Source organism: Sesamum indicum, linkage group LG10 (assembly GCF_026168435.1).
Source record: "Sesamum indicum cultivar Baizhima isolate 11 linkage group LG10, ASM2616843v1, whole genome shotgun sequence".
Taxonomy (NCBI): domain Eukaryota; kingdom Viridiplantae; phylum Streptophyta; class Magnoliopsida; order Lamiales; family Pedaliaceae; genus Sesamum; species Sesamum indicum.
In genome coordinates, this window is record NC_142666.1 from 4109181 (window position 1) to 4120074 (window position 10894).

General features: G+C 37.0%; 1 protein-coding gene across 1 annotated transcript; it reads right to left on the bottom strand.

Annotated features, from left to right (window-relative positions):
* Positions 1–796: 796 nt before the first annotated feature.
* LOC105172405 (topless-related protein 3) lies at positions 797–10622 on the bottom strand. The gene is made up of 25 exons (XM_011093805.3): positions 10269–10622; positions 9328–9507; positions 9108–9221; positions 7509–7667; positions 7140–7314; positions 6875–7001; positions 6567–6682; positions 6343–6478; positions 6117–6226; positions 5842–5911; positions 5687–5760; positions 5516–5611; positions 5342–5434; positions 4570–4697; positions 4206–4440; positions 3923–4090; positions 3755–3838; positions 3012–3164; positions 2821–2931; positions 2536–2715; positions 2317–2445; positions 2108–2203; positions 1754–1936; positions 1502–1677; positions 797–1206 (listed from the first exon to the last, which is right to left on the bottom strand). The coding sequence occupies exons 1-25, from the start codon at positions 10346–10348 to the stop codon at positions 990–992; spliced, it is 3390 nt and encodes a 1129-aa protein (XP_011092107.1). The 5' UTR covers positions 10349–10622; the 3' UTR covers positions 797–989.
* Positions 10623–10894: the final 272 nt, after the last annotated feature.

Here is a 10894-nt window from a genome sequence, read left to right on the forward strand (position 1 = left end):
ATTTTAAAAGAATATATTACAACAAACTCCTCTAAAATTTGAAATAATTATAAATACCCTTTATTGTATGAAAAATTATCAAAACTCCATGTTTAATCCACTAGTCTCCATTAATTTTTCATGTATTTTATGCGGTAACCAACCAAAATGCCCTTGCAAATTAAAAATTATAATTTATTTATTTCTTAAATTTTATAAACTAAGTTAATAATTTTTTAAAATTTTCTAATCTCGTACAATTTTTTAATTTTTTAATTAAAATACAATTATACCAAATTTTAGAAGAGTTCGTTGTAATTTACTTTATTTTAAAATTATAAAACAAGTCTAAAATGTCCAAATTCAGATGGGGGTGCAGTTGGGGCAGTTACAAGTTTCTTTTTTTCCTTAAATGCACACGTGTACAAATTCGAATGCAAGACCTCTCGTAGACAAATCCAGATCGCAAATCAACTGACCTACCATCTCTAGTAACATGCACTCTTCCAATCATGTTCACCTCTATCACTTCTCCAGACATAGCTTTTTTTTAAACTGAGCAGAAATCTAGTACCATTGAAAATGAACATGAAATAGATATATTAATTATTTATGGGTGTTTCTTAATCAAAATAGGTAAGTGTTTTCAAAGTGTCACAGCGCCTATAAATAGAATACAATCTGGAAATAGCAGCAGCTCTGGAAGTACCCCTCTCACAGAAATTAGTAACTTTCCAAGCAACGAGGTTGCCAATTTTACATCGTAATAAAGAATAATGATGATTATGGTGACGATGATTTTGCTCAACAGCGGAGATGAAAAAGTTTACATAAATTAATATCAGAATGTCGAAAGATACACATGGTAAAGAACAGGCATTGCACACAACATGAATCTTTCTAGCCGTGTCAATTCTCGATTTGACGAGAAACACAAGCGCCACTGAATACCTACAATCTACACTGATAAAATACACATGACAACTGTAGATAGAGACGCATAATAAAATTCATCTTTGGACCTGATCTGGTGCATGGTTGCTTGCGGTGGATGATGAACCAGGCCTGCCGTTTAATAGTCCATTGTCAGCAGGAGGAGATACTCCCCACTTGCTTTCGGATTCTGTGGGTTCTATCACTTTAACGGACCCATCTGTTAACCCAACGGCAAACTGGTTGGGCTCTTGAGGGTGTGCTGCCACAACCACCGGGTATACAGCTTGGCTCCTGGGGCATATAATGAACATGATCAACAATATAATCCACTCAACTAAAGTAGTCATAAAAAGATGTTAATACTATTAGATCATTTGAACGTTGACAGATGGACAGCACAACATATGAAAAATGGAAGTACAGAAAACTTCAAGCCATGCTGTGCTGTCTTGACACTAGAAACATGTTTGGTCATTCATGCTCCAAAACATGATAGTAAAGACATCTGGGAACTTCTGACAATGCAAGGTATAGAAGAACAAATCCAAGAAAATGACGAACTTTGAACCATCAGTAACGTTCTCACCCGTTTAATACTGCTTGGGACAAATACGCAGATGGGGCGACACGGCATCTTAATCTTAGGGTATCAGCATCGAAGATTCCAATGTTACCATCACAAAAGGAAGCAAAAACAAGCTGACTGTTGCAGGAGTATGCTGCACATGATATTGGCGCGGAAAGGGTGTCTTGGGGTACCCACTGCAACAGAAAGAATCCCTCAGATGCAGATTAAAAAATTAGTTTTGAAGATAAAGAAGCTAGGCATGTGATTTACCTGGCGAATGCGTTCCATCTTGGAGGCTTCATATATTGCTAACTGTGTCTCATGGGCTACAAGCAAGCGAACTTGGTCAGAATGGAACTGCACTCGAGTGTCACCACTAGGTGCTTTACCCGCGGGCAGTTGTATCGGAACCGACTTTCTCTTTTCCCACGTATCGATGCTCCAGATGCAAAGCTGGGGAAAAAAATAAATTATCAAGCATGAGCTCAACCTATCCGATTGGAGTATGGATGAGAAATAATTTAAGAAAGACGAAAAACAGTCACCAGGTAGATGTTTTTATTTACTTTGATTCTTTGTTTCTGTCATGCACCACTAAGTGCAAAATACAAAAAGAAAGCTTACTTGAGCATCAGCCCCAGATGAAACCAATATGTTGAGGTTGGTGGAAAATGCTAATCCAGTAATGCGCTTCTGGTGGCCTTTCAGTTTGGATTTCACCTATTAAGTTCACATTTTATTTAGTTCTAGTATTTTAAGCAATAAACTTATCCATATGAACACCAACAAAACAGACAAGTTCTAAACGTCATTGGGAAGGATGGAATATTTACCTCATCAACCCTAACATTGTAGATATGGATTGTTGAATCCTCCATTCCAATTGCTATTATGTTGTTATCTTGTGGGTGGAATGCCAAGAAAGTGGAAGCCGGTGGTGGTGGCATAAATGTGGTCATAACCTGTTAATCAATATTAAATTTTTAACACCCAACATCTGAAGATTCAATCAAGTTTCAAACAGGATTCCCAACAAAATATGTTTAAGTTACCTTAAATGTCATCATATTGAACAATGAAACCTTTCCACCGGCAGCTGACATTACATAAGAGTCATTCTTTGATAGAGCAATGCATGGAACAGCTTCCTCAAGGTTGACACCTGAGATGTCATTAGTCATAAGAAGACCACTGTTTGGTTGCCAATGTTGCGGAATAACACTGGCAGTGGCCTTTAAAGAACAACATATTTCAGACGTCAATCCACAATGTAATCATAGGAACATGAAGGAAACAACAGGAACAAAAATGAAATTTAAAAAATGATAGTATCTAACCTTTCCACTAGGATTTTGCTCATTGCGGATCCACTTCCACAGCTTCTGGATACCATTCGATCCAAGGGCCAATACGCCAACACCAGAATTTGTATAAAGAAGGCGAGCAACCTACAGACATAAATCAGCTAAAGCATCACATACTGCAAAATTATGCACAAACAAGATTCAGTGACCTTTAACTGGCATACCTTGTTAGTAGCATCAGCACTATCCGGCATGGTAACCATGCGGCACTGGACGGGGTCAACAATTTCAGTTAACTGCCAAGGTTTCATCTTATCATTAACATCATCCAAAGCTCTTGGCTTTTCAATGCTTCTAGCCATGGGATCTACACCATTCTGAAACAAAAGGCAAAAAATTGAAATCTGAATCAGAAAGTAAGATACAAGCTGCAATGAAGTAGAAAACCTCCTTTTGAGAGAGAAGTACGAGAAAACAAAATGATTTTGTTCTACATTATTCAGTACTTGAATTAGGCAATTAATAGAGGGGAAGAACCCTGATGAAGTGTCTGCTGATAACAAAACAAATGGAAAGTGCTTTCCTTTATGCAGATCCTACTTCAACGGGAAGTTGGGAACTTGAGGAGTATCCCACCCACATATTCACGTAAAACAGAAAGTACACTTATTTCATGAACCAAAAGATAGTTTGATAAGCCAATGTTTTTACCCCAGGTTACAGAATATGATTAACCAACATTTAACTTATTGATCACAATGCGTTGGTTCCAATTTTGCTGTGTTTTTTCTTCTGCAGTACCTTGACATGCCATGAGCGTAATAGTGGGTCAAGAGTTGATAGCACCTTTGGCCATTGAAAAGGAAAAAATCTAACTAGTCTTCACAGATTTATCATGCAGTTGTCTATAGATTAACATCTAAGACAAATCTACAGTAACATAAAAAAAGATGACAGTTTGACATACAAGGATGGGAGATGGCCTGACAGGAGAGCTTCTTTCCACTTTACAACTTACAGGAGCAACATTTGCAACTGAAGCTCCAGACACCTGGTCAATACAATTGAAAAATCTGTTATCTAATGTGATGGTCATTCATCTAAAGATCAGGAAGAACATGGAAAGAAAAGGCACCTTAATTGCTCCTGCTTCCAGTGGGGATCTTAATGCTTCAAAAGGTTGTGTTTCAACTGTTCTTAAGGATCTCATGCCAGTGGCATTTGCTAATATCTTAATTCCATTGTCAGCAGTAGTGACAGCAAGCAGATTCCCTTCTTTATTAAATCTCAAGCGGGGAAGACTCTGCATCAAGGTATATTTGAACATTAACCTCCAGATCAGTAACTGATGATGGATACATTAAGCAATCTGCTCATAACTTCTGTCTGCAGATGCTGAGTAACATATTATAACTCACCGGTAGACCACCCTCTGCATCTGTAGTCGCAAGTATGTTGATATTATCCATGTCCCAAAACTTTATTTGGCTATCTTCACCTACAGCCAGAAAGTGATTTTGAGTTGTGTCAAACTGCACAACACCAGCTGACTTCTTTCTGAACCCAGTATAAGTTCTCTTTATTGCGCCTTCACTTTCATTCCATTCCACCAGAAAAGAGTCGCCATCTTTGCCTGTTCCACAAGAGAATAACCTGAAAAGAAGAAATGTCTCAATTAATGTACCGAGAGAAGGCAACAAGTTATACTTAAACAATCAGAAATAATGTAAATTCTAGCACATCCCAGGAGAATAGCATTGAGCAAAAAATAATATATTTTACCTGCTTCCATCTGCACTATATAGCATAGTGGTACACCAATGCCCAGGAGCATCATAGTCAACTCTTGATCCCATATTATCATAAAGCCAAGCTTTGATTTTCCCATCAACAGCAGTAGAGAAAATAAACTGCAAGCATAAGAGCAGAAATAGTTTCACATTGAAGGATGTCTTGTCACGTAGAAGTGTTTTAGAATGAGAAAAGAACAAGCAGAGATACAGGTTATGTATAGAGCACAAACAATTCCATATTGAAGATGACATTTCATGAACGAGTGTTCATGGTATTGAAAAAGTACAGTGTAGTGATACAGGGAGTTAAGAAGTGTGTGTGATCCAGGATAAAGCACAAATCAAGCAGGCTGCAGGCAGGAAAATTGAGCAAAATCACAGGGAGAAGTTCTGATCACAATTGACAGTCAGAAAGAATTTATTTACATATTTGCTTGACGGATCTCATTCTAATGAATATCTCTAGAATTCAAGCACATTTGTTTGAAGTTAAGGACTGCTGTAACGTGAGCTGGAGGTCCTGCTTGTGGAATTGCTTCTTACACAAATAAACAATCCAATTATTGTCCTGAATCCACTAGGACGAGCACTGTCAAATTACTTGAATTTAGAGAAAAATTTCAGCTTCTAAGTAACAGTTTAGTTTATTACCAAAACCCCTGCATTAAAGAATGTATAATTTAGACTAAGAATCACTCCTGGATATTAAACCAATAAACTTATTTTGAGATCCAACATGCTTATGCAATTTGCACCGGTACCTGTATATTCTCTTTCTGATGAGGACATATTGAATAAACGGGTGCTTCATGGCCTTCAAAATTGAATAGTTTTCTTCCATTTAAATCCCACACCTGTTTCAAATCTCCCCCATCAGTTGTTCTGTATCCATATTAGATCATATTTCAGAAAAGAATTTAAAATTCTTCACCCACCTTTATCAACTTGTCATCCCCACAAGTCACAACACAAAGCTGTTTATTTGGGTGAGCAAAAGCAATGTCATTCACTCCTCCTGCATGAGCATCGATCTGCAAAACAAAATGATAATTAGAACTCTTTGTTCAAACTTTCACCTTGATGGCTAGAAGAACACCAACATATACCTCCAAGTGCTGGCGTAAATCATTTGGTCCGGCATATGCATACAAATGAATTAAATGCTTGGAAAATGCAGCTCCTGCAACACAAAATAACTAGTTGATTATAATATGAAAATTAGAGGCATCTTTCTGATATAGACCATCGCAAGACAATTTACCACAAAATGTCCCATCTGGGCTCCAGGTAACTCGGCTCACAGAAAATGGTGCATCCTTGGCAGCAGAAGCCTGTTGAAAACCTCAGAATGTAAGGAAAAGTGAGAACTATTGAAAAATGCAAAGCAACTGATACTTGTTGAATGCAGCAACTACTTATAATTCAACTTTCATGAAAGGAGTCCTTTGACAAAAGCAACTAATTGACATGAATAACTATATATTATGTAGAAACTATCCTAACAAAACCATGAGACAAGCAACTATAGAAGAGGACCTGGAAAGTTAATGTACAAGCTTGTATATCCCAAATCTTAAACGGCTTTGAACACAACTTCTCTCTTATTCCAGCCTCCCAAAGTGTTATCTCGCCATTACTGCAGCCCACTGTTAGAAACACAAAAATAGAACAGGAACTTACAGTGTTAACAACAGTTTATCTGACTTATAGACGTCAAAGGAACATGATTTAGCTTTAAATGATATTCCCAAAAATGCAGTACCAAGAAGTAATGTATGGTGTGATGGATGAAAGTCCAAGCTTGTTACAGCAGATCCCTGGTGCAAAGTAAAAGCAGCAGTTCTAGGCAAGTCATCCAGGGACCACGATGCTTGTTGACGAACTGTAGGATATGTAACCTGAATGAAAAAGAGATTATTGTGTGATTAATGGAAAAAATGGCTTATTTTTGTCAAATTGGTTGTATTCCAGGAATAGAAGCATTACTTCCTCAACTGACTGCGCAGGACGCAAACGCTTCATCAATTGTTCATGATCAGCATTCTGATACTCAACCATACCCAGCGTTGCTGGAGGAGTGATTGGGCGCTTCAAAATTGAAACTGTTCAAAAAGTCAAATGAATAACAGTAAATTGCATGTACACACCTCATTTGAGATCATTTTGAAATTCACCATACTGGTTTAAGAAAAAAAAAATTATAAAGCAAAAACACTGACTCCCTTCTCTTGTTATCATCTTGACAGAATTCAGCTTCTTGAACCCCAATATTTAACAAAAGGTAAAAACTCTACCTTGATTAGGTGGGACAGGTAATGAAGATGCTGTAACAACAGCTGCTTGAACGGATGAAGATGCAGCATTTGCCATCCAACCAGCTAGAGCATTAGCATTGGCAGCTGCAGCAGTAGGTGGGAAGGGCTGCCAGCAATAAACAGAAACGGGCTGAGAAAATTCTAAGGAATTTTATGGCAGCCATACTAGATGTTGATAATCAGAACACAAGTATAGAATAAAACAGTAGATAAGCATCAATGAATGAAGAGAACATTGTTATACCCCATGTGCTCCAAGTGAAGTGTAGGCAGCAGGCTTTGCAACTGCAGCTGTGGGAAGATTAACAGGAGTAGGTGCAAGAGCCCCATTTGGGGGAGTGCATGAATGGTCAGTGAATAAGGTTTTAATGTCTGGGTTTGGCCTTGGATTCTTACACAATTGGTGTTGCCAATTCAGACTGCAAAGACAACAATAGCAAACTTTGTATATGTGGTACAAAATAAAGTAAACAACATAACTAGTTTAGCTATGTGAACAACAAATATAAAATGCCATGTAGAATCAGAGGGTAAGAAATTTACAGAAGATAGGTAAAAAGTTAAATATATATATAACAACATAAGCATGCATATAGAATCAGAACTATAATACCTTTGATTAATAAGGGTTCTCAATCTAGATGACTTCAAAGTAGGAAAGACGAGCTTTTCACGGAAAAGAGGATTAGCTTCAATTAACTTTTTCAGCTCTATCAACATTATGCTACGAGCAGTCTTTGTGTCGCCATATTTAGAAAGTTGCTCATTTTCCCTGTCAAGAATGAACATGGATAAGATTTGACAGATATAAAAGGCTTCCACCATGATTGCAACTAAAATGAATTCCCGATTAAATGACCGTGTTTTCATCAAAAAGATATAAAAACGACAGATATAAGAGCCTCGGGCCCACAAGATTGCTTTATTTCTTGATATTATGTCACCAGATTCAGTGCTCAAGGCTGCTACTTTGTTAGCCATCATGGTTCAGGAGATCCTTTATTTCTATACTTGATATAATCAAAGAACAAATAGATTGCAAAACAAAAGCCATATGATGATTCATATTACAGCCACAAATGCATTTCCAGCATCCATGTGAAAAAAGAGAATTCTCCTCCACCATATCTAAGGCGAGATTTTCCTATAAACTATATGTATAAATATACTCTTCCTTCCTATTTCACTTGCTGTGTCATTCAACTGATTCCTACATCACTAGACTGCATATTTGAATTGAAACAGCATATCCTTGAAATTTTAACTATAACAAGTCAAAACTGAAAATCAAATGGCGTCCGGCAATGCAGGAAAGTTCACATCTTGCTATAGAAAGAAATGATCCAGTGTTTCCACATCAATATAGTCCACATTGATACGAGTTCATGCGTGAATGCATTTTACTACTAAGACTATATTGGAATATTAGGTTGCCAACAACAGAACAAGCAACACATTTCATCTTCCATCACCATCAACAAGAAACTTGCCAAAAAGCAATAAACACTTGGACAATGCTTCTTTCACTTGATCTATGATATAAATACAAAATTTGAAATCAAATTTTCCACAAGAAAGTCTACCATTTGTGTAGGGCACTTATCAATATTCAATAAGTACCAACTCTAACTTTTCCCATCAGTCGTAAAAGAGTTACCAGGTTGACCAAACTTCCTCCTAGCCACTCGAGCACATCTATAAGAGTCGTGCACTGTGTCAGGAATATGCTCCTTGCTGATATAAAGAGACAAAAGCTTATCTCAGCAACAAGAAGCAACCTAATCGAGATTGATGAAGTGAGACCTTCCACTTAAAGTCTTGACATATAGATTTAGTGAGCAAACCTATTTATCACTAAATATTAGGAGTCTCAAGTTTGTTTCCGTTTTCCATCACTAAATGTTTTAGGAGTCTCAAATTCTTTTCCATTTTCCCTGACTATTCCTAAATATGAATAGAAAAGATTGATAATTGGATTGCAAAAACTTCAGTTTCCTTAAAGATATTTTAAGTCAAAACTCACTCCTAGTATATTTTCACAATTTAATATTGCGCACAGAAAAAAATAGCCTAGAATCACATCCGAGAAAGATGATGCTGGATGTCAGGTACATATATTTTCACAACACAAAATAATTCTCTCTGAGACAACAAAGGAACAACCATGCATTACTATGGTGCAACTTACACTGAGAAAAAGAATACATACTACCTGAAATTGCCAAGTGTTAATAGCTGAGTAATTTCCTTGTATAGATCTTCATTAAATGTTGAAAACACTTTCAAGTCATTGACCAGAATCTCAACTGCCTTTGCTTTGTCTTGCCTGATGATGCCAAATACGATTAGTAAGAAAACAGAAGAGAAATATAAAAAAATTACATTAAGAAATGCATTGAAAATTTTCCAACAAATGTAAGTTTGCAGATTACCGGTCAAGAGCTTCAAGATACTTCTGCTTTCTTATTTCAAAAAATATCTTCATAGAGTATCTATTGTCGTCAACTTTAGTAAATCCAGACAAGTACTTCTCAACTTCATCCCACTCACCGGCATGTACTTTCTCCTCGAAATATTTCATGTTAAAGAAAAAACCCGATTCTTGCTCAAGCCTACAAAACAAGAATTCATACAAGAGACTATTAAGGAACAACACTCTCAAGAAATCACTTAAGAGCAATAGCATGCTCCCATTTAAATTCTATTAAGGACATGCAACAATCCTTTACTGTTAATGAGAATTAATCAGGAGACTGCCTTCCGAAAATGCCACTGAACTAACTACTCAACTGCCTTTAACCTGAAGCAGGACTTCTAACCTCAACTAGGACTTCAAAGGGGTTCGTTTTTCCTTTATCTATATAATGATACTTATACTTCATCTATAGCTGTTCATTTAGTCTTCTCTTGCCAATTATACCCTTTTATAGATCCCGTAAAAGAAAGAAGAGCTTTAACAGATAAACTACACAGCAATCAGGGGTAAAAAGCTCACGCTGAATTCTGGATAACTCAACCAGAAATAGAAAATTCACCACAAAAAATCAATTTCAAAAAAACTATATCATAAATATCAATTGTTTTCCATGTTCTCTGCTCTTCCAACGATATTTATGATTTAGTTGTGCTCTTCTAACTAAAAACACAACAAAATAAAACAATTAAAGGTCAATACTTTCCAATCATGCTCCCCATTAAAACCTCTCAATTACACATCTCCAACCAAAACCACACGCAGATAAAATCAGAAACAATTCAACAGATTCACACATAGGCACAATAACTCCAAAACAACTAAATTATCACACAGGATAACAAAATTAAAAAAAAAAAAAAATCACAGAAACAGAGTATAAAAGCTTTATGCATATACTTGTGAACAGACTCCTTGAATTTCTCTTCCTCGAGGAACTGAAGAATTAAGAACACCAATTCTCTGCTGAGCGACGACATTTCCAACCTCGGATTTCACAAAATCCCTAGCCAAAATCAACAGATCGAAGCCCCCTCAAACAAATCCCAGCCCTCCACCGACGACCCTCCCCTCGTGCTTCTCCTGTTTTTTTTTCTAATTTTTTCTCCCTAGGGTTTCTCTAAAAACACAGGCTGCGATGAGAAATGAAAAGTAGAGAGAGAGAGAGAGACAAAGAGCGAACTTGCTATCTATATGTGTGTGCATATATATATATATATAGGAGATGTATATATAGAGAGAGAAAGAAGAGAGAGAAAGTAGAATTAGAGGTGGTGGTGGGGAAAAAAAGACTTGGTCTCGCTATCTTCGATGCGTTTGGCAGGAGTCTATCTTTTTCCACTGACCTATCACTGATAAGCTCACTCACTTATTACCCCCCTCCTCTCTTATCACAGATAAGCCAGCTCACAGATCCCTTAGGTTATCATTGCGTGAGGTGGAGGGGAAAGGTGTGTGGGGTTGGCGGATTTGAAATGCGGAATTCAAATCTAGTTGAATATTCGGTTTGGGTTACAGGCGGTACT